The sequence below is a fragment of the Sphaerodactylus townsendi genome, linkage group LG09 (assembly GCF_021028975.2).
Source record: "Sphaerodactylus townsendi isolate TG3544 linkage group LG09, MPM_Stown_v2.3, whole genome shotgun sequence".
Taxonomy (NCBI): Eukaryota; Metazoa; Chordata; class Lepidosauria; order Squamata; family Sphaerodactylidae; genus Sphaerodactylus; species Sphaerodactylus townsendi.
This window is the reverse complement of record NC_059433.1, coordinates 80,442,677-80,468,110: the sequence shown is the minus strand read 5'-3', so window position 1 is coordinate 80,468,110 and position 25,434 is coordinate 80,442,677. Positions and strand designations below refer to the sequence as shown.

Below are 25,434 nucleotides of genomic sequence, written 5' to 3'. Positions count from 1 at the left end.
GAGCACAAGCCAGTCTTTGCAAACACTTCTGCATTGACTCCCCTGTAATATATTAGCTCAGAATATCTTCCCTAGATCTAACTTGATTGTGTTGCCTTGCATGTGAATATTTTCGGTATCTACAGCAGCTGTAATCAGCACTTCAGAAACATTTCCTCTTGCCATCTTTCTGTTTTGCTTCTGTATTGAGAAGGAAGCAGCAAGGGTGTCCAGAATTTCCATATGTTTGAAAAAAGGGCTTGGGGAATGAAAATGTTTCCTGTGTTGTCTATTGTTATCTACTGGGCACAAAGGCAATAGTTGTGGCCTTGAAACAAATACCATCTGTAGTGTAGTTGTTTGTAACATATGCAGTTTAACTGTTAGTAGAAAATAAGCAGTGCTGCTTAGGAATGCTATAAAAGAACCAGTTATCCATCACGGACCATTATGTGGGTGCATTTGTTTGATGAATCTTATTTTGAAATCTCATTTGAGGTAAGGAGACCTCCTTGCCGCTCATCCCTGCCAAAAAAACCACCGACCTTCAGATTCTGTTAAATTTTATTTGCACTCTAGGTATATTCATGTGGAAGTGCTTCATCATTTATTTAAGGATCATTACTGCTGGTGTGTAGGCTGTTACTACTTTGCATTGGTGTTGTGAGAATACTTGGCTGTGGGAAAGCACACAAGAGTACTTCTGCAGGAAGTGTTGCCAGGTTCTCCCGGCCACTGGAGAAGGGTGGGGAGGTAACGTTGACAGATTCAGGTTGGGAAACTCCTAGAGAATGGGGGGGATGGCACCGGGGGAGGACAGGGACCTCAGTGGGGTACAAGGCCATAGAGTTCCAACCTCCAAAGCATCCATTTTCTCCAGAGGATCTAATCTCTGTAGTGTGAAGATCAGCTGTAGTTCCAGGGGATTCCTAACTCTCATAAGGAGGCTGGCATCCCTGCCAAGGACATTTTGCTTCAGCCAGTGTTCAAATGCTGTGGTGAGAGGATATGACAGAGATAGATTGTCTTCACTATTAATTTTATTTCTTCAATACATACCCCGCCCTATACCGTAGTCTCAGGGCAGCTAGATGTCTAAGTGGTGTTGCTAATTCTCTTCATTCCTATTTACCCAATTTCTCTCCAAAATTCAACTATATTTTCTTTTTAGGAATGTGGAGTCTATTTTGAAGTAATCCCGTTTTGATCAAGAGCCTTTTGAAGGAGAGGGCACTTTTTTGAAAATGAAACTATCCACCCCATAGCACTATTTCTGAGGCTGGTTTTATGAAAGTGGACTCTGTCCAAGAAGGTGAACCTTTTTTATAGTGCTCACGTGCCTGATCGCAAAGAGAAACAAGGAAGGTTCCATTCTACTGCTGAAAAAGTAGAATATGCCTTTTGGAAACAAAGAACAATAAAAAGCTTGAAGGAAAGTAGGCATCATAGAGACTATGGCCCATTACTCATGGAAAACTCACCTCAGGCCTTTTAGCTGCGCAGTGGGGCTGAAGTGTGGCCTCCTCACATTTCTCTGTTTACACTTGAGGAACAACTGTTTACACTCCTCTGTTTACACTGAGGAACCCTCAGATAATCTCACCAGGTCTCTGTTTCTTGGTTCTCTTAACTCTGCCCCTCATAAAGGCACAGATCTCATAACACTCAGTAGTCCCAATATTCTGATACTCTCCCCCCTTCACCTTCTCTCTTTCTCTCTCTCTCCCTCCCTCCTCCCCCCCCCTCCTAGCTTGTCTCACTGCTGTGATGGGAGAGATACTTGTTTTAAAAAAGAGGCTTGTGTGAAAAAAAAAAGGTTTTTAAAAGCCCTCCCAATCATCCGGGAGGGCAGAAGCAGAGTGGCAGTGGTCGGCTGCAGTCAGAAACAGACCCTGCTTGTGCTGTCCCTTGCAAAAGCCAGCTCTGTATATCAATCTATTGAAATGAGTGTTAGAGAAGCAGAATGGAACGGGGCAGGGAAAAAGGCATGAACATCAGTGTTAATATAGGGAAGGGTGGAATGAGGCAGGCTGGCTGTGGGTAGAAGGAATAGGTCCAGGGCAAAGCTGTGCTCACTGAAAAATCTCCCCACTTTGACGGTGAAGCAAAATTGAATTTTTTGCTACAAGTGGTCTCACTTGAATGGGGAGAAGAGAAAGTGAAAGCAGGACTTGAGGAACTACAGCCAAACCAGAAATCTTGCTGTGACAGACATTTGCCCTTATCATGTAGCAGATGCCTTGTGCGTAATCAGCCTGTGTAAAGAGCCAAAGAGGCGTATATGCTCTGTCAGTCCTTATTTTCTGGATCCCGACCAGGCAACAAATAAACAAATAGACTGTCTCTTTTTTGCCTTCCAGAGACGCCATGTTAAAATATTGTCAGTGTAAGCTAGTAACATCCAGATCAATTCCTGGAGTCTATAGAAGTTAAACATTTGAGAAGAGGGTGGGTGCACACTTTTTACAGTAACCACATAGGCAAAACATAGGCACAAAAATGTTTGTAGTCACAGCAACACAGCCAGTCACATCTTGCATTGCAGACACCAAAGTATGTTTTCAATTGTTCAGCCCAGTCCTACCCCATTACTTATTAGATGTCTCATGCCATTGCATTGTATTCTTTTACACCATGCAATCCATCTGTCGAGAAAACCAGACTATTAAAATAAATGAAAACAATTGTCAGACAATTCCGGTTTGTTTGTCTTTTACCATAGCCTGTTTTCACACGACTCTGGCTTTTAAAATGGTGTACAACAGGTTATGGGAGAGTGTACTGTATCTTCCGCATAAAGGTACCAAACAGTTATAAATACGAATGTGCACATGCATGGGTATGCAGATGGTAGCAGATGGAGCACAGCTTTCAGCAAAATTTAATGAGGGCAGCGATCCTTGGTATGAGGATAGGGGTGTAATAGGCATCTGTGCTATGTCTGTGAGAAGTTCATTGGCCCTGGAGCTTACATAGGAAAAAGGTAACCAACAGCCGCTTGTCAGGGCCTTGAGGGACAAGAAGCTAATTTAAAGGCTTTAAGCATCTAACAGTGTTAATTGCACATGACCTTTCACTTGCATTAGCGGCTTCCTCACTGTTTCTTCGAGATTTATTGTTGTTTCCCTCAACATTTTTTTTAATCGCGTTGATTTCAACTTCTGTTAGCTTTGCCATCTAGTTTAATGATGATGGAGCAAGTTTTTAGTTTGCCAAGTCATCACCACCTGGAGATGGGTAATGACACCTTTAAACGCTTTTTAAAAAGCAAGGCAAGATGAAGCTGCTGCGTCTCTTACCTTGTTCTTGGACTGATCCCCTCCCTCTCTGAGACAAAGCAGCAAGCTCTCCTTTGATGTGATAATTTGATTCAACTTATACATCATGCTGTCTACATCAGAGATTGGTGTTTCAGCCCTAATTTCTACAGAAATTGTCATAATACACTATTAAAGTCGAATCATTAAAAAGATTCTTCAAGCAAGGCTGCATGCATCACTAACTGTCTGAGACCTATTATGCATGCAGCGATTACCCTGCCACTCTCTTCTTTGCAGTAGGGTTTCCCCATGGTTTTCTGTCCTCACACAATTACCCTGCTGCGAAGTGTCCCGAGCTGAGCTGAGCCAATCTGCTATTTTCCCATCTGCCATTTCCTTGTTCTCTCTGTGTAACCTCCACCTGAGGATGCTGTCTTGCCCCCCCCCCTTTTGAGGGAAGAGCATCTGGAAACTAGCATTAATTTGCTAGATCATTCAAGTTTTATGTCAATTTCAGGAACTAATTCCCGTGATAGACCCTCAGCATGAAAACCAACCCACCAACCCACCAACTCACCAACCCACCCACCCACCCACCCACCCACCAACCAACCAAACAACCAAACAACCAAACAACCAACCAAACAACCAACCAACCAAGCAGGAGAAAGTATTGTTGTGTGGACAGGGGAAAGTGAGGAGGAGCAAGAAAACCTCAAGAAAGCAAAACACATGCCAATTCCCTTCTCGCCGGGCTCATGGGTAAGAAATTGGAGTATTTTTTTTCTTAGTCTTAACTCGACTCCTTCACAGAAACGGGCACCCATATTAAAACCGGGATAAAATAGACCTGGATTTTTAAATACCGAATTTAACCCAGTATAATCATGTTGTGCAGAATCTACCTAATTTTGATACCACACTGGTTGTATCTGTCTGTCCAACATGCATCCACTCTATTTAAACATGAACGGTTGCTCTGGTTTAGTGAAAAGTTCAGCTAATTGTCATATAAAGTCAACTAATGACGAAACTAAATGTGACAATCAGAGACCAGTGACTAGATGCTCCAACTTTTTGAATTTAAATTGTTATAGTGTGGGCCCCCAATTTGGTCTCAGAGAGCAGGGAGGAACAAAAAAAGGTTGTGGAACTGTTCCCTTCATGCCATTTTCAAAAATTTAATAACCACACCACCTTGGACTTGTTATTGGACCCACAAGAGGAAACATACCATATGCTGTACCTGTATATTTTCCCTGTGGGACAAATAACATATCAGTAAAGGAAAAAAAACAAAAACAAGATCAGACAAAAAGGGCAGAGAAAAGGTGACAAGGGATTAAATCCTTCCACCCTGTGCCACAGTAAGGGTCTAAACATTATGTATCAAAACATGTACTGCAATTCTTTTCAGCGTTCTGACAGATTTTTCTGTTTTTACTTGTTGAGATGTTCTTTTTAATTGTTTTAAACTGAACAGGATAAAGTTAAGAATGCTACTTTTAGGGTGTTTTTTGATCTCAGGAGATCAGGAATACAAACAAGCCAAGTGGTTTTGCAAAAATCAACATCGCAACGTTTACAAAAATCGCAACATTGCAAAAAAAATCAACATCACAAAATTCAGTCAAATGGCTTTTCTGAAGTAGACACAGAGTCAAAACCCACTTTCATCATATCGATTTGACTCTGACAATTCAGCTAGAGCTCTAGCAACGTTATATTGCCAAGCCTCCCTTTCTCTCTTTCTCCCCCCATCATTCTTGAATGGGAATAGAAGAACATCCAAGTAATCAATAGTATTGCCACCATATCTATCTTCTCTGATAGCTCAATATTTCAGAGTGAAAACTGACTCTGTTTGACAAATGTATTTGTGGTAATTGGGAATCCTTCATACCCAGCTACATAAAGACAATGTTGACCATTCCAAACATTGAGGGTACCAAGAAGGGCATAACAGATCATCCTATGTTCTTAATGTGGCATTGCAAAACAGTGCCAAGAACGTTGAAGAGCAGGTACATTTCAATCAAACGCTTCTAAAAAAAAGGTGAGGGGTTAAATCATGTTATTTAAAGTGGTAAAGATAGCCTCCCTGTGCAAGTATTTTGTCATTACTGAACCATTGGGTAATGTCGCATCACAATGTTTATTAGGCTGAATATGTGAACAGGGTGGTTTGCCGCTGCCTTTCCCAGTCACCTACACTTTAACCTCAGCAAGCTGTATGCTCATTTTACCAACCTCAGAAGACCGGAAGGCTGATCCAGCTACCTGAAGATGTTAACAACCTGAAACTGACTTTTGGTGGTGGGGAGGACAGATTTACACCCCTTTGGGGGTGTTATCAGCTAACATTAACGTTCAGATGAAAGGAGAAGGGACATGTCTAGATTTAGAATGGAATTATGTTTCCCATAATTCTAGTGCTTGAAAGCTGTATTCAGGGCCAAAATCTACACCAGAATAGTAGCAAGAAAGAAATCCTCCATATTGGCCCATCAGCATTGTTACTTTTAGAAGAGTAGGTGCTTGAAAGATTCTCCAGATAGAAACGAACATGCTAGAATCCTAATGGGCTTGGACTCTTCCCTAAGTCTTCCCTAATTAGTCTAAGCTGGTTCTTTTTCATGGGTCACCCTCTCACTAAAGGTATTTTAGACAGACAACCAAATTACAGACAGTCATTCACCTCTACTGTGAATAGCATGGCATATATAAGAATAAGCTGCAAGTAGGAAGCCCATGAGGAGTCTTAGGAAAGAGAACTTCCTTTTCCCCTCAGTCTCCCATCCCTCCAGTTTTTTTTCTTTTGATCATTAGTCAGTTCTTTATTTATCATGGTCATGGATCAGAAGTATAAAAATACATTAGCAAAAATCGTTACAGAGAACCTTTGTATATGTAATACATAATATAAAAATAACAAGTCACTCAATCAGTCCTCCACTCAGGGGTCCATGGCTAGCTTTTCCCTAAAAATGCAAAAGCAACAAAAAGCAGTCTCAACAATACTGATATAAGCAATGTCGATATTATTTTTTAAAGGTACTATCTTGCCTTTTGAGTGCGAACAGGCAGCCGGGATTACGATCACAGCTGTGTGGAAGACAGTGGGGCTCCTCCTCACGTTTAAACAGGGAAACACGAGGAGACCCCACTGCGACGGTACTGCGAGGCTAGGAGTGCCGCAGAAAGTGCTCCTAGCATAATGGGTCAAGGAGTCCCCCAAGGTCTGAAGAAACATCTGTCCTGTGGATTGCATGCTTACAAACAAATATATATGATGAGACCACCCTTACAAATTAAGAACATAAGAACTAGCCTGCTGGATCAGACCAGAGTCCATCTAGTCCAGCTCTCTGCTACTCGCAGTGGCCCACCAGGTGCCTTTGGGAGCTCACATGCAGGAGGTGAAAGCAATGGCCTTCTGCTGCTGCTGCTCCTGAGCACCTGGTCTGCTAAGGCATTTGCAATCTGAGATCAAGGAGGATCAAGATTGGTAGCCATAGATCAACTTCTCCTCCATAAATCTGTCCAAGCCCTTTTTAAAGCTATCCAGGTTAGTGGCCATCACCACCTCCTGTGGCAGCATATTCCAAACACCAATCACACGTTGTGTGAAGAAGTGTTTCCTTTTATTAGTCCTAATTCTTCCCCCCAGCATTTTCAATGAATGCCCCCTGGTTCTAGTATTGTGAGAATTAGATACATGATAGGATATTTGCAGCCTTGATAATTCTGTGCTCTTAACAAATGTACAATAACCTCCTAACAAAATGACCAAATATGACATTAAATATTCTTCAGCAATTGAAAACTCTGACTTGCATCTTTGTCATTTAACACATCTGTCAGAAAGCTTATTTTTTTTTACCTTTGTAGTTGACTTTGAAGCCAATTGAACCCACACTTTCATCTGTTTGAAGATGCAGCCACATCTGATGGTTCATGCTGACAATTAAATCTGGCACGAAGCTTCCTGTTAATCTAATCATAAACAAAATAAAAATCCCATTAGCAGGAGATTGGCTTTAAGTGAGAGATATTACAAAACCGAGCTAGAGATCCTGATTATAGCACTCTAAGGATGGGAACATCACAGTGCATTATGAAAAGTTATCAGGAAAAATGCTGACTGTTTAAAATAATGCTTGAGCTGTGTATAACTCAGCAATGGTAATCTGTGTAGGCCTTGTTCAACATTTGCTAGAAGGGAAGAGTTAATAGTGTGTGTAGCAAACACAGGCTTTAATAGCAAAATGCTTGAGTTACACCTGAATTCTCATCACGTTATTGAAACGGCTGTGAAAGAACATAACAGAATGATGAAGAGACAGACTCCACTCCTACAGGTGGTTCACATAAATAGAATAAATCCCCAAGAACACACATCACAATCCTGACACTGATCATTACAATTAACTAGTGGTAGCATCATCTCAGCTCCTGGAATGGTTTTGTCATGTATTTGTCTTTCAAAAATGTTTCAGGTACACCCCCAAAGAAAAAGTGCACAATTATCATCAGCGAGTACTGCTTCTAATCAATATATACCTATAATGAATCACTAGGTTTGCCAATCATTAGAGCGTCTCTATATGAAGACAGTATGGCCAGAGACCAAGTATCTCACACAAATATTAGATGTCTGCCAGACTAAGTATAATTGACATGGTAATGGTAAACAGAAAGATCCCCGTGATGTAAAGCGACAACCTGCAGTACTGCCGTCAAAACTCTGTTCACAACCTGAGTTCGATCAAAACAGAAGTTAGTTTCAGGCAGCCAGCTCAAAGTTGACTCAGCCTTTCATCCTTCCAAATGAGAACCCATCTTACTGGGAAGTAAAGTGTAGAAGACTGGGGAAAGAAACGGCAAACCACCCCATAAACATAGTCTGCCTGATAAACGTCATGAGTGTGCTTGCACAGGGGGACTATCTTTACATCTTAATTACAAAATGTATTTGTTTATTTCTTTTACAACACCTTTCCAGATCCAAATAAGCCATCTGCTTTTTACAGTGAAATAGCAAACAGATGAATTGCAAGCAGAGGAAATCTTCATGGGGAATCTTCACAGAAAATCTGCAGCAGCACACAAAATGGTGGGCAGGAGCAGCAGAAACAAAAGTAAGAGGTTTGGGGAGGGGAAATAAAGCATTTCCTGCCTACTTTTGTTTACTCAGCAGGTGGGAAACATCTTCAATCCAGGTTGGGGGAAAAGATCACTAGTTGAGTGATTTTTGGAAAAACCTGGGTTGAGAGAAATATGACGGGCCGAACTTGTTTTGGGAAAGAGCGTTGTGCAAAGTTCTTCCTCAAAACACTTTTTATAATGTCCTAAACACGTCATATTTGTGCTATGCGGAATCCACCTGGGTGGAAATAATAAAGATAAAATTGTGCTTAATCAATTCAGATTTGGAAACAAGGGTGATATGAAACTACAAAAGAACTCTGACAATAACTGCCAACTCCGTTCTATATACTTCAGTTGCTAGATGATGCCATAAATGAAATATTGATTTCACTTATGGCTGCCAACTCCAGTTTGGGCAATTCCTGGAGATTTGAGGGTAGTGCTGGACTGGGCTGGGGAGCTCAGCAGAGATGTGATGCTATAGAATCCATTCTGCCATTTCCTATAGGGGAACTGCTTTTTGGAGTAAGGAGATGAGCTGATGTTTTGGGGGAACTCTAGGCTCCACCTAAAGGTACAATCCGAAACCCTACATAAATAATAAGTCCTTCATAGCTTGTGCCCCACCCCTCACCACAAGTGGTAAGAGAGCTTCCTCCGTGTGCCCTGAGATCTTACCATTTCCCTGGGAATCTATCCTACTTTGGGATCATTTCTTCCTGCCTTAAAAGGAAGAAATTGCTATCTAGTCATTTGGCTGTCCAGGTCTCGGTACCTTTTAGGCATGACTTTGCATAGCATAACTAAGGCCGTTTCCGCACGGCCATGGTGGGGGTTGGGTTGGCGTACATGACGCCGACCCAACCCCCTGGGACCGTTCGCACAAACAGTCCCTGAAACTACCAGGACGACGGCGCTGCGCTGTCACCCAATCGACGTACCTTCCCTGCGACTGTCCAGCGTGTCGCCGAGGCCAGGGGACATGCCCCCCCTGCCCTGCGCGAGCGCTCCAGAGTCGCAAGGCAGGGGGGGCGAGTCCCCCTCCTCAGCGACGTTCCGGACGGTCACAGGGATGGTATGTTGATTGGGACAGAGGGGAGAGATGGTGCCTTCCAGCTGCTGCCGTTCGCATGGCAGTGGTTGGAAGCCACTGTTTCCCAACAACCTCGCTCGGGGAGCGAGGTTGGGAAACAGCAGCTTCGCGCCGCTGGGGAGGTGCGAGGGCTGCGCGGCTGCGAAGCAGCTGCCCCCCCCCATGTGAACAGCTCCCTGGAGACGGCGTTTTTGCCGTCCCCAGGGCGCTGTATTGGGCCTGTGCAGAAAGGGCCTAAGAGCTGGAGAACATTCCTACTAGAAGACAGATATGACTCATCTTCTGTAGTTTCCCTTTGCCATCTACAAGTTTGCAATTGGCCTCAGACTTATACAGTGCTAGCGGTTAAATTGTGGGGATAAATTCTACAGTGGAGGGCATTTTTCCACAGATGGGGGAAGAATTGGTGTTATACAGTAATACATGAGTTGCTTGTGACCTAGTCAAGGAAATGAAGTCATGTTTGGCTATTACTCTGCAAAGCCTTGCTGTATCATAGATGCAATGCCTTCAGTTCACTCCAAATGCAAATACTTTCCAGGATAGTCTAAGTCATTTGAAATGGTGGAAAACAACAACAACATGCAAACAGAGAAGGTGACACCAGTTTGTCTGGAGAAGAATGTAACTTAATTTACCACTTTTCTGTAAATAAGATTAACAGAATATTAAATTAACAGTCATTAACCAAAAGGGAGACTGTATCAAAGAAATCAGAAGGAGATTGCGATTGGGAAGGGCATCCATGAAAGAGCTATAAAAGATTCTTCACTGTAAGGGAGTCACTGGCAGTCAAGACCAATAATACTAGAGGAAAAAATGAAGGCAGCAAGAAAAGAAGAAAACCCAACATGAGATGAGTTGACTCTCTAGTCCTCAGGCCCCTTGCACACATGCAGAATAATACACTTTCAATCCACTTTCCATGCACTTTGCAGCTGGATTTTAGTATGTGGAATAGAACAAAATGGATAAAGAATCAGAATTTGCATCCTAAATATTTTTTTAGAGGCATGGGTAGCGTGGGATGGGGAGGTGGGAGAGAAGGTCCAGCAAGGCTGATGAGACCAAAATTGTATATATATATGTTTAAGCTGATCTGTTCTGTAAACAACAAAAACCACTTTCAAGCAATTGTGAAAGTGGATTGAAAGTGCATTACTCTGCATATGTGGAAAGGGCCTAGTCTGAAAAACCTGAGCAAGGCTGTTAACAATAGGACATTTTAGAGGACATTAATTCGCCGGGTCTGCATGACTTGGAAGTGACTTGGCAGTACTTGCATACAAATTCAAAAGACTTACACTTGAAGGACAGTTCTGGGATCACCCACTTCTCCTCCATCACCAATGGTCAGGGTGTCATAGCCAATCTCCAGATCAAATTCTTCAAAATTAATCTGTATAACCTGATGAGGGAAAAACACACACAAAATGTCCCCTTAGAATGAACATTTCTTATATTTCATCAGCAGTAGCATACAAAGTAGCAAGGAATCTACGCAAGGCCATGGTTATTTAGTCTGAATATACTTTGATCTCTCATCTATATATATGAAATATTTGTACAAAATGAAACAACAAAAAGTCACGGAATAATGGGGTAATAATTTGCCCCTGCCACTTCCAAGATTTTTTGCAACGCGGTGCAACCCCTAAGGCCAATATTCCAATTTAAATGCAAAAGTTTTACTTTTTTTAATAACTTGAGCTAAATGAAAGTGCCAGAGGCAAAAGTTTTATTATTCACCAGTGGCCTAGACTATAGCATTTTTTTTGTTTCTAACTATATTTTGTATATACACATTTGTGAATATGCTCTCTATCTTTCTCTCTCACACACACATACAAGAATGGAATATACAGATACACATATGCGATCTTAAAAATGTATGTACACATGTGCAGCCACTGTCATCATAAAATATGTATATTCATAATGTCTGAGCACTATTTTTGCAATTGGAGGTTATCTGGATGTCAATTTTAAACTAATAGGTAGATTCCCACACTACTACTTTTCTTTAATTAAGAAGGCAAGATCAGTGGTGGGATCCAAAAATTTTAGTAACAGGTTCCCATGGTGGTGGGATTCAAATTGTGGTGTAGTGCCAATGGGGCTGGGTGGGGCATGATGGGGGCGTGGCCGGGCATTCCGGGGGTGGGGCATTCCTGGGCGGGGCTGTGGCAAGGACGCAGCCACTGCGCCAGTCCTTGGGCGGGAAACGAATGCACGCAGGCGCAGGCTGCCACGCATGCCGGTGCACCACCTGCTAGACTGCTTCAAGTTCTGCGCACTACTGCTGAGAGGAGGGGCGTAACTAAGGCAAAAATCACCTGGCAAAATCACCCATTAGTAACCCCCTCTCGGCACACACAAATAATTAGTAACCTACTCTCGGGAACCTGTGAGAACCTGCTGGATCCCACCTCTGGGCAAGATGTCTATAGAAGAAGATGCTGCTTCGGCACAAGGCACATCCTTCTCTTGCTGCAAGCCAGATCGGGTATGTCAGATTTCCAACATATCCCTCATCATTTCTCTTCAGGCATGTTACTTCAGTTATTATGACTTCACAGAGGGAAGTGTGATGCTGATTAGACTCCACACCAGTGTAAGCTCAGCACCAGAACAGCTACGCAACACAAGGGTCAGACCAGGGCTACTATGGGTATGTGCCAGTCAAGGAATGGTTCTTATTTAGAATACTTGTGTATTAATTAGAACATAAGAAAAAGCCTACTGGATCAGACCAGAGTCCATCTAGTCCAGCACTCTGCTACTTACAGTGGCCCAGACCACCAGATGCCTTTGGGAGCTCACATGCAGGATGTGAAAGCAGTGGCCTTCTGATCAATTATAATACCTGTTCTCCATTTTTTTTTTGGTTCAAGGAAGCTCACAAGTAATAATTAAAGCACTTCGAAATAGAGAAGTGGACTACCTACCTTCCTACTACACCTGTTAAGCTTCCAAGAACCACTGTAGAATGATGCTCACACAAACACTAGGCATAAGTAATAATACACCCATTTCATTGACAAGAAGTGAAAAACGAAGTCCCTTGCTGTCTTCTGCCATGCCGACACAGCCACAGAGTAGGTTATGCTACTAAGGGAACTTTTAAGTGGGTTTTTACTGTGGTGTTGCTGCCAAAATGCAACACTGTTGTTGTTTTGTACTTTTCAAGCAAGCTTTGACTCATTCATTTGCCTTCTGTATGTTGTGTACCCTCCTTTTTTTTCTCCCCATGGTTTTCCAAACCACTATTGGATCTCATGTTTCTTGTTGATGTGAAGTTTTGTTTTGCTGACTGTCCAAGAGATGGCTTTATTATGCAAGCATGAGATCTCTTTGCAGACCTAGTGTTTGCAGACTTCTCCTCACAACAAATTAGCTCTGTGATGAGCATGTTTTTCTCCCTGTAGGCTTTGCAGTTCATTCCATTTAAGGGCCAATGAGCATGCCCAGTTTCTCTCCAATGATGGATTCTGATGGTGCAAAATCCCAGCTGTGCCTGAGACTCCTTTTAAGGCAGTCTTGTAGTTATAGAGGGCTTGACAATCAGGGATTGTGTGCATACTAAGTATTTTCTGGTCCATAGTGCCATATCTTTTCTTGCAGAGTTTCCTACTATGGTATAGACTGTCTTTGACATCATGAACTTTGTATGGAGTTTTCTCTGGCAAGTAAGATGTGGGGATGTCTGGGTAATATAAATGGAATGACCATGCTTCTTTTTCCTGTGTGTTAACCTGTTGGATGTGTCCACCTAATCTGTGGATATCCCGGGAATATGGAAGGCATAAAAGTGAGTATTGTGTTGCCCTGAGTTTTGAGGGCAGATTTCTGTTTGGAGCACATGAAAGCATTACAGTATGTTAGTTGACTTCCATATATGGATGACCTGGAAGCACAGTCAAAATGCAGCTCTATGACTTGTGGATCCCTTCAGTGTTGATATGATCGCTAATGCAGATGGTATTTTCTCAGTTCTTTGTGACTAAGCCTCCTTTATTCTTTGCTGAGCAAACACAAGATATCCTCCCAGCACTGGAGGCATCATGCCAGTATCAAAGACATGTCGGTAGCTTAGAAGTGGACTGCTTATCAACATTAATGTATTTTGTTGAGAAACAGAGCTCCTGGAAATAAGGATAATTCTAGATCAACAAAAATAATTACTTATTTTAATCAAAAATAAAATATAATGACCCCATAGGGAAATAAATAAAAACAAATCAAAACCATAATGCAAACTGTGCTACCAAAGTTACACAACAAGAAAGTATGATTTGTTTGGTTTTTCCTGAAAAGCCAAAGGAATCCGTTACCTTTTGTCTTATAAAACTGAAAAAAAGTGTTAAAATTAATGCCTTCATTCTTTAGGCTTTAATAGAATATCTTCATTTTATCATAAATGTCCCTAAAAGCCTTGCATACATTAACATTTGTAATGTGCCTTCTTTCACGTTAGAGCTGCCAAATTACTATCGAGTTGCTAAAGCATTTTCAGCCTATTTCCATTCCACAGAGAATACATCACCTCACTCTAAACTCACTCATGGAATTACACATTTAAAGGCCACTTATGGTTGATGTATGTGTGCCTGTACATCTCCCAATATTTTAACAGTTAGCTATATCATAATGTAAGAACTGCTCCTACTGAACTGAGTACGAAGCTTTGTCAACGAAGTATACACTGTGATAGTTGCCCTAGAGACACAGATTAGATACTGCAGTCATCAAACAGGGAACATGCCTGGGAAACCCAACCTAAGGACTGAATATCGCTTAGGAATTTTTTAAAAAGTTGCATCTAGCACATAACCAGAAAGAATTTTCCAGTTGTCACTTTCCAAGGGGGAGATGCGTGGGAGAGATAAATACTGACATTAATATTCCTCAGAATATAACCCTTTTATTGTCAACTCAGGATGTTCTGACTGCAGATTCCGCAAACAGATTCAGAGTATGTAAGACAGAATACAGAATGCAAAGAAGGCCTGTTGTGTATTAGTAAGTCGGGCATCCAACATAGTTTCTTAAAAAGCAGTGCCCACAATGAAAATAAATGTGTTTTGAATATAATTAATTACTAATATTGGAATTGTTAAAAAGAATTCCAGATAGTGTCATGCTGAGACTATGCTCATGGAGGAATTTGGAGGAAATTTAGGACATGTGATTAGAATTGTTCTCCCTGAAAGTAAAACTAGGTAGTATACATAAATGCTTTCTTCTAACCACCTCATCTGAAAACAAACAATGCATGTTTGGAATTATTTGCAGTTTTTGAATCACTGACATATCTGTGCCCAATGACTACATAGAGACATTCTGCTTCAAAGAGATGCATGATACATGAATTCTCTTCACATGGAGGCAGAATCTGCAGTACTTACAGACCAATACAGAGGGGGATGAATCCCCACCTGGAGGCTGCATGAGCCTACATCAGCAGAAACAGCTGGCCGCACATCAGTGCTCCTGCACCGCCCCCAACAGCATCAGCACAATGGGGGCGTTCTAGGGGATTTTCAGTAGTGTATCTCTGCTATCCCCTATGACTGATTATCCAGGGGATTCTCTTTCTCTCTTTAAAAAAAATTGGGCTTCCCGCACCATGGTAAAGCTTTTTGAAGGGGGCGGGGCATCACCAGAGCAGAAGCATCCTTGCCTGCAGCCTATTCTGGGTGGGGTTGTTAGTCATTCTTATCCAACACTTTCCTTCTGATGAAATTGACTTACATTCCTGTTAAAATAACTAACTGCATCTGTGGCTGGCATATTCAGAGGTGTATCACAGAGGGAAGTCTGTTACACACTGTGTCCAGGGAGAAGAAAATGTTTGGGGTATATATTGTCCATGTCCCATGTCCCAATACCACCGCTGCTGCAGGGCATGAAAATGTGAATCACTCCCTGGACTGATAAACCCCACCCGCAATACAATACTATCAACCACATCTTTGCATAACAAGTTACACCCAAACACTTACTGATTGGTTCCCCACCCTGGGACATGGACAGTATATACCCAAAACATTTCCTTCTCTCTGGACACTGTGTGTAACAGACTTCTCTCTGTGATACACCTCTGGAGATGCCAGCCACAGATGCAGGTGAAACGTTAGGAACAAGATCCACCAGACCACAGCCACACAGTCCGGAAAACCCACCAGATATATATATTTTCTTTCTGGTTATGTGCTAGATGCAACTTTTATATTCACCATTATATATATATGTGAATGAAATCCTATATATGTGAATGAAAGACAGGGGGAAACACTATAAAAACCCAGAAAACTATAAAACCTTTGCACAAAACACTGGCTATTGGGTTGAGAAGCTTCCCAGAGCTCGACAGACAGTATAATAAGGCTTCTTCTATTCCCCTCCTCCCCTTCTGTAGAGCTTCTCTGGGCTTAGTTACAGTTCAGTGGAGCCTTGAAATCAGTCTTTGAGGGTTCTTCCTTATCTGTGTCAGAAAAGCAACAAGGCTTTATGACAGGGGCGAAAAATTGAGTTACACTGATGACATTTTGAGCATGTGCAGAATATGACACTGCACAGTAGGTTAGAACTTATCAGTGAAATTAAATTTGACTGTACGCATATCTAAACACGAGACTGGTAAATCAAATGTATATTCTAAGGCAAGAAATTGCAAATTTTACTCACAGCAATAAAAGGAGTGATCAGTAGCATCAAAGCTAAGAAATCTCACGGTATCACAGAAAAATCTACATCTATTACATTCTCACTCCATTGTTTCTTCAAGGAGTTCAGAATGACTTGTGCTGTTCTTCTAAGGCTCCATCAAAACACTCTGTGCGGTACATCAGGCTGAGGAATAGTTGCAGTCACCCAGTAAGCTCAGTCTGAAGTGAATGCGAATTTGATCTAGGAACCTCCCTGTTCTTAGTCAAAAAGTGGTACACCACACTGCTCTAAGGAAATTCTGTGAAACATTAGCTCTCTGGTAATTTAAATATTACAGTCCTAGATTAAAAGGTCTGCTACAAAACTTATATTGTCTTAGAGAATATAATTATACATATGAAAAGTTATTTATAGAAGGGCAGAAATGACAACCCTAAGTAAGAATTACAGTGTCATCCTATCATTTTCCTGGGAATGAGTTCCACTGAATAAACTTGAGTAGGATTTTGAGTAGGCTTGTTTACAATTGCTCTCTTGGGAATGTTGTTGTGAAGAAAAGAAAAAAAATCCAAAAGATTTCCGCAAACTTACATTTGGCTGCATCAGGTCTCAGCCAACTTCTGGCAACCCCAGCAAGGGGCTCTATAGGTGTGTTATTATTGTTCACTAACAATATGTCATTAAATGAGGTCTGCCAAGTAGTGTTTTGGGAATAAAGTTACCTAATAAATAGCAACCTGTAAGATCCATAATATAAACCATAGAGATCTCTGAGAACACCATTTGCTGTTGTTTTGTAAGCAAATACTCTCATCCCTTTTATTTTGAAATCTTAAACTGATGTATTTATTTGAATTTATTATTTTTAATATCTTGTTTTTTGTAGCACCCCTTTAAAATATATTTGGCTGCATCTAATATTGTATGGACTGTGAATTGTTCTGTCTATGCGTGGGTAGTTTTAATGACCTCTGAAGAAGGTCCAATTAGATTGAACACATCAGGACTTTTTAGATCTTTTATGTGTTATGTTCTGAAATATTGCACAGTTGATTATTAAAATTGAGGCTCTGTAGTTGTAATATATTTCATGATCTTCTGGTATTGTTTATGTTTTCAGACAGAAGAAGATGGTGCTCCCTCCCCACAGCTGAGAGAAGGGGCAGATTTACTTATTTTTATTTATTTATTTCAAACATTTCTATCCCACTATATTTCTTCTGATTCGAGGCTGTTTGAGTCTTATTGCATGTGTCTGTGTGTTCACATATTCACATATACATGCATGCATGAGGACACAGAAGAAGCTGGGAATGGAAAACTGTCACAGAGGAAGGTGAGAGTTGTCAGAAAGTGACATATTGGGGACCTTCCTCTGATGTGGGGCACCGGTACCCTATTGTGTACTTACAAATAGAATAAGACATCATATGCTTCTCATGTGGCCCAGGAAATTCTGATCATTCTATGAATTGTAGAACATCGATCACACACAATCACACAAACAAAAAAGACTCCTAGGGTAATATTAGAGTTTAATAACTGGGATAGATTAATAAAAGGTGACAATACTAGGAAAACTAATTAAAGCCTTTGATATTATGAACTGTTTCACAATTATCTTTATTAATCTATTACACAGAAACCAAGAAATAAGTTAGCAAGACTAAACAATTTGCGTGATAGCCTTAATGACAGCTGCTAACTAGATCATGCCAACCAGTAGTATCACCTTGACCACAAGGAATGAAACTTAAGATAGTGTAACATTTAGTATTATTTAGTTAGCTTAATATATATATATAGAAATAGAGGAAAAGGCAGGCTACGACCTGCTCCTGAAGGTGAAGTCACAATGAATTAAGCTAGAAATAGAGAAATATAATACCGTGACTTTAACGGTATGTAACCTCTTAACTAATTTGTTTTTCGGTCTTTCCTAACTCTCCAAATATTTCTCTTCTACTTGAGTCTTGGTTTTCATTATATTTTGATTTGATAAACATAAAGTAAAGAAATTTAGACTTTACACGTACAAGACAAGAAATTATAAAATTATTTCGATGGTTGTAACTGAGGCTTTTTAAATCTTCTTTTTTGTATCTATTGTATCTATTGATTTTCTGTAACTTTGCCAAAAAATTTCTAATAAAGAATATTAAAAAAAAAAAAAAGTATCACCTTGACCACATACAAAGAAAGGAAGAATTGTGGATCCCCCCCATCATTTTCCTTTTTTTAAAGAAACTAAAACCCATACAAAAATTAAATCTGAATTTTACAGCAGATGCAACTTCCAGATCTTCAGACTCCTATGATTAAGAATTTGATTGTGATCTTCAAACTCATTAATCCTGATTGACTTCACTGGTATTAAATCAAATTACATTCCGCTTCTCTGATTTACGTGATTTATGTAGTAAATTGGGATGTTAGATTACAATACAGTTCTTTGAACTATAAATTATGTTAGTACTCTCTTGGCATCTACCTTGATCTTTCATGCACCCTCAGCTATGTAATCTATCATTTCTGGTTTCTGTTAAAAATATTTTACTATATTCACAAAAAGATCAACATTTTCTTCCAGATTCCAGAGAGGAAAGAATGTTAGCCTATTTCAGCAAAAGAAAAAAGAAGGCATCTTGTGACTAACAGATCATTATGATATCATCTTTTGTGGATTAGTCCCAAAGTCCACAATCAGTCTGTTAATAAAGGGTGCCAAGCTTCCATGTATGTAGTGGGTGCATGGAAGCAGACATTTCCCATCTCCGTGTACCCAGAATGACTCCTTGAATCCCATCTATAGTTACTGCTGTGTGTCAAGTAACCCCTGGGGAATAAAGAAAAGGCATGGTATAAGCAAAATAAATAAATACCCAAGGGCTGCTCCACACATGGGAAGGCCAGATTTTGCGACAGCTATGACCATCATTTAAAGCTCAGCAAACCCAGAGAGACACCAAAATTAACAGGAAAAAACCTTCAGCATCTGCTTAACCCCACCTCCTCAGAAGTGTATTGCAATTTCACACCCTGCCCCTGCTCCAAAACTCCAGGTTTCAAGCGGAAATGGCAAACAGAAGCAGCAGTTTGGGTGGCAGCAGCAGTTCTGAAGAGGTGTCACGAAAAGCAGGTGAAGCTGGGATAAGCCAAGGATAGAGGAGACAGGGGCAGAAAAAACAAGCCCAGGCAGACAGTGAAATGGGTGGGGATCTGGGGAAAGAAGGATATTCTTCTCTACAACTCTTTTTCATCCCATATTCCCCCAATTTTCATCTTGACCTTCCTTTCAAGCAGTTTCCAACATTACTTTGCCGGCATCATCTTGAAATGAACTGTTAGAGACAGCCTAGAAATAGATGCAAAAAGAACTAAGCAGACAACTAAAACTTCAGACTTCTCAGAGATCAGAAATCTCCACAAATGGATACAATGCTATTTTTCCCCTCTGAAGACCATGAACCATGTGATCATTTTCATAAGAATGGATAAATCAATGTGCTGAAGAACAGGGAAAATCTACTTTTATAATAGCAATAGTAATTCCTTTTCGGCAATCTTTCTGAATATGAAGAACAATGGAGTTGGCAAAAGGACAAAAGGCCCTTTCCGCACACGCAAAATAATGCATTTTCAAACCACTTTCACAACTGTTTGCAAGTGGATTTTGCTATTCCGCACAGCTTCAAAGAGCACTGAAAGCAGTTTGAAAGTGCATTATTCTGCATGTGCGGAATGAGCCACAGTGTTGTCTTTTGAGCAACAGCATTCATCCAGCAAAAGGTGAACAGCCAGATTGGCCTGGCCTTACTGGACATACATAATTGGCACAGTACCATGTCTCTGTCCTTTGAAATAATGGGAAACAGATTAGAAACATATGATGGCATCTTAGAAGATAACAGAATGTTAGATGGATGAGTTAAAGCCCTTCCCAGATAATTTTGTATTGCCAAAGATTCTATTGCCTGGGATGTTCTATATTGTTTCTAATTTGCATGCATTTTGCACATTTACTTTCTTCCACTCCTCAAGTCTTTGGGGAAAAAATCCAATGAAATATGAATTTTGGGAGGTGAATGATCACTTTGTGGCTGATTGTAACTTATCTGTCTGGTCAATACCTTAACTATTCAGTATGCTCGTATTCGGGCAGCACATATTCTGGCTGATTTTGGCCCGAATATGCCCGAATTCACCCAGATTCATGCCAAATCTGGGATTTGGTGCACCCGAATCTCCAAGTCTAGTCATGATCAATAACTAATTATGACCACTGTCTCCAATGCCAGAAAAATCAACTCATCTGTGTCATATTGTATGTGCAACAGTTTGCATGGTTCATCTCATCTCTGTCACTATACCAAGTCTTAGGATCAGGATGAGAAACCTGTAACAATGTCTGAGTGTAGGTGCTAAGTCTTTCAGCACAAATATGATTGTTGGGAAATCTTACTTAGATAAAATGACTTGTACACAAAGCCATTTCTGATTGAAAAATTCTAATAATCAAACCCTTCTAAGCCACTGAGTTCAGTTATCTTGGGAGAGTCTAACTACACTGTAAATATCCTACTATTACCAAACACAGCACTGGCACATCTAGATTCTCCCCTACCCAGGTAGCATCTGATGTGACTTATTTCAGACTATGATGTCAAAATATTTTATGTTCCCCTAATCTCTTGAATAGAGAAACGTGGTGTATTGTGATGTCAGAATACAAAATGAGTTTGTCCATTTATTTTTCTGGATAATGTATAACCCTCAGTCTTGGAGAGCACACCAAGCTATTCTGGAGCAGCTATCACAGAGTTAGATTTTTATCTAGATAGCCTGGATAGCCCATTCTCATCAGATCTTGGAAGCTAAGCAGGGTTGAAACTGCTGGTATTTGAATGGGAGACCTCCAAGGTATACCAGAATCATGGTGCAGTCAGGTAATGGCAAACTACCTTTAAACGTCTCTTACCTTGAAAAGCCCACTAAGGATTGCCATAATTCAGTTGACAACTGACTTGAGGGCACTTTCCACCATTTTTCCACTGACAAGGAAGAGAATGTGTTGTCGAAAACCAGATGATGAAGCCTTACTTCTCAGACTGAATAGTGACTGCATTATCAGACTATATTTTTGTCACTGAAAAACCATGTCAGTTCAAAGGCCTCAATGTATCTTTTCAGTGACAAGACCAGAAATATGTGCTTGTCCTGGCACTACAATTGTAATATCTGGCACCACAACAGACTTTTTTTCTTTTTCCCGCCTTTCTTTCTTTCTTTTGGGTGGGGGAGGGGAGAGGGGGATGACATTTGAGGCAGTCTTTTGAAACTTTTACTTGATGACATTTCCTGGAGTCCAAAAACAGGCACTCCACAGTTATGAGCAGAGTGGCAGAAGTTACTTAATTGCATGTCACAGACAGCTTGTCAGTGTAAGGGGACATTCTGTGACAGCGGACTGGAGCTGCCTGTTTCACACAATATCAGGGCAAGTTTGGCACTGTAAGAGTATGAAACTTACCATGCTCCCAGGGGTCTAGCTGGAAGGAGATGTGTAATATGAGGTTATCACAGATAAAGAAACTGTCAATAAATTACAAAAAAGAAAAGAAAACTTTATATTCAAAAATTTAAGTGACAGTTTGGAATAGATTTTAAATTCAAAACACTGCAATGAAATATGGCAACATTTCTAGGAAAGATAACATTATGTAAGAGAACATGCTAGTGTGGTAAAATGAAGCAGGGGTCTACAACCTGCAGCTTTCCAGATGTTCATGGACTACAATTCCCATAAGCCCCTGCTAGCAATACCAATTGGTAATGCTGGCAGAGGCTGATGGGAAATGTAGTTGGTGAACATCTGGAGAGCCGCAGGTTGCAGACCCCTGATTGAACTTGGGCAGCTGTGGAAGACCCTGGTTCAAATCTCCAGTCTGTTGTGGAAGCTTGCTGGGCCAGTTATACACAGGTAGCCTAACCTACCTCATAGGGTCATTGTGAGGATAATATGGAGGAGAGGAGAACAAAATGACAACCATTTTCGCTTCCCGTTGGAAAGAATCACAGGGTATAAATAAAATAAATGAATAAGTAAATCAGTAAATATAAAGAGGCATAAAGGAAGGTCAGTACTTGAGTTCCAGAAAAGTTGTAAGTACAACATTAAAGTTGAGAGACAGAAAAAATTACTGAGTATTAGTTTTTTAAAAAATAAATAAATAAATATTTTTGACATTCACAGATTAATAAGTAGTTTATTGTTCTGATCTGGCCACTTTGAGCTACTTAGTGGTGATTTACTGCCTTTTAGTTAGTATATGAATTTGTCATTCTTGTCATGAAAGGAAATATTAATAAATTATAGAAAATCTTTATCATTGCACAGCAGGATAGTTATTTCCCCCTATATAAATAATTCTTTTGGTCTGTTCTCCATTTGGTATAAAATATTATCAACACTCTAAATTATTCATGCTGAGAAAAGTCACTGAAGCTCTCTTCAGTATATTGCACTTCGGCACTCACAAAATAACATAGCTTCTATTGTAAATATTTATTTTATTAATTTGCTTCATTTGTATTCTACTTTCCCCCTAATGGGGACCCAAAGAGGCTTACAGTAATCTCCTCTCCTTCCTTCTATTATAACAATATAGCTTTGAGATTGGTTAGACAGAGTGTGTGAGACTCGCCCAAGGTCACCCAACAGATTTCCTTGATAGAATGGGTATTCAGACATGAGTCTTCCAGACCCCAGTTTGATACTAATTCTGAAGCCCAGGAATATTACAGCTGTTTCTTTTCTGTGTAAAGCATAATAACAATATATTAGTAATAGACTGGTGTTTGTTTAATTTACAGTGGGGTCTCTCTCTCTCTTTCATACACACACACACACACACATCAAACTGGCTCCTTTGCCACCAAGCATGTCACACATTTCAACCATCTGAATGGTGCCAGGTTTGTTTTTTCTTCCTTGTGACACCATCCTTAGTGCACCAACTATTAACAATACATTCTTTCCACCCCCCAAAATTAAACAAAAACAAAGACATAAAAACAAAGTTTAAAAAGTTAAATAAAAGATGTTTCCTGGGAAGTGCACTATCAGCAGGAGCTGTTTGCTGTGTCTGAAGAGGAAACAAAATAAATGGTGCACTTTTGTGAAGAGTTAGGTGGATTCTGCATGGGCAGGTGTAGCAGCATCCCATCGGCACATATGATGCCAGTGGAACCCCAGGGCCGTTCACACCCTGAGGTGCGAGAGGCCCCAGATTTTCTGTCCCCAGACTTATCTTTTCTCCCTGCAGAGTTCTGAAGGGAAAGATAGGCATACCCAAGCTGCCCTCTGACCCCCAGGGATTGAAGGGCAGCATGGGCATGCCTCCCCATTCCTGCGGAGCTATGCAGGGAGAGAAGGTAAGCCTGGGGAAAGATGGAGGTGCTGAAAAGCTGCATGGCACTGAGAAGGAAACACTATTTCCCAAATGTCTTGCTCAATGACATTTCCCCAGAAAAAGCACGGCTCTGCCTCATTTTTGAGGCAGCAGCCGTGCAAACAGTGCCCCAGGGGTGGCATTTTTACTGTCCCTGGGGCACTGTTTTTGGCCCATGCAGACTCTGCCTTAGTCAATTACCCAGCAAACTACTTTTTTACTCATCAGTTACTTTGTCGTGTTAGACACGATTGAGGAATTTAAAAAAACAAAACAAAGAGAAATCCCCATATCTAGTGTGTCTTTTGGGCAAGGAGACAGAATTGGTTCATTCTTCCCCCCACCCAAATGAACAGAGGATCCTTGAAGATCAAATGAGAACACTGCAGGGGTCTTCACAGCTAACACTGGGTAGAAAATAGTGATGTCACACATCTTGCATTTCAGCCTCAGAAACCACATTGGGGTGGAAGCAAGTACAAATGACAGGAATTTATGGTCCTTGTCTCTCCTTCCCTCCCTTCCATTTGCCAACATCAACCAAGAATGCAAATATTGGACAACATTTCCTGCGATTCCTTGCCCCTATGTTTTAAAAACACATTTCTAGCCACGATTTCACTCTCCAATTTACAACAGACCCTGGTTGAATTAATCATACCTCTCATAGGCACAGGGGTGTATCACCTATGGGGACATGGGGTAACCCATGTCCCTGGGTACACATAGACCTAGTCGCTGACACCAGCTCCAGGCAGTAGACCTGGATGCCGATGTTGCTCTGAGTGGTAGACCTGGACACCAGTGTTGGCTCTGAGCAGTAGACCTGGACATCGGTGCGAGCTCCAGGCAGTAGACCTAGATGCTGGTACAGGCTCCGGGCAGTAGACCTGGATGCCAGCGAGGGCTCCAGGCAGTTGACCTGAGCTCTGGGCTGTAGACCTGGGTGCCTGTGGGTGGGGTTTTTCCTCCAGATTGTTGTCTCTGGACTCTATTTTTCCAAGATATGCCTCTGTTGCTTCATGCTACATTTGTGTAGTGTGAAGCAATGATTAATGCCATAAATGAGAGAACAGAAGGTATTGGCTGTATTTGTGAACCATGACATGGTATGTAGGGAAAGAGTGGTACCTCTGTTTCAGTCTAGTCTTCCTCTGTTTGGTGTTCTGAGTTCCGAGCCCTACATTTATCTACACAATCCATACATATGGACAAGTTCTTTTTGTATATGTATGTAAATTGCAATAGGGAGAAAAAGACTCAGGCCAAAAATGTATTCAGATGGTTCATGTAAGCATCAGTTTGAATAGATGAAGATGTCACAACCAGTTTGCAGACTTCCTGAGGAAAAAAGAATTCAGTACGTAAACATCCCTCAAAGGTCTAATTTCTTAGCAGACATTTGTTGTACAAGGAAGCAACTGGGATCTTAATGTGGGTTTTATAAGGCATAAAAATAAACCTCACTGGGCATTTATGCACAGTACTGAAGCAAACACTGTCTTTTATTCAATTCATCCTTTTGTTACCAGAAATTTCTGGTATATATTACGGTTCTGTCCAAGAGCAATCACTTCATGAAAGCCAGTGCAGCTTAGCGATTAAAGCTTCAGAATATGGTCTGGGAGACCCACATTTGAATCCATCTTGCTATGGAAGCTCACTGGGTGATTTGGGACTAGTCACATACTTTCAACCTACCTTACAGGGTTGTTGTGAGGAGAAAAAAGAGGCTAGTTTCCCCTCACTCTGGCCCTGCTGGCTAGGTGGCTAGCACTACACAACTGGATCATAGTTTTCCCAGGAATAGGCTGCTGTGGAGATTGAA

The 25,434-nt window shown here is 40.9% G+C and overlaps 1 protein-coding gene across 1 annotated transcript in view; it reads right to left on the bottom strand.

Annotated features, from left to right (window-relative positions):
* The window catches only part of CSMD3 (CUB and Sushi multiple domains 3), a 751,931-nt gene that overhangs the window by 304,264 nt on the left and 422,233 nt on the right, over positions 1-25,434 (bottom strand). The window contains exons 11-12 of the mRNA XM_048507427.1: positions 10,788-10,891; positions 7,123-7,235 (exon numbers count right to left, since the gene is read on the bottom strand). Of these exons, the coding sequence (XP_048363384.1) occupies positions 7,123-7,235; positions 10,788-10,891 (217 nt within the window). The remainder of the gene's footprint in view (positions 1-7,122; positions 7,236-10,787; positions 10,892-25,434) is intronic.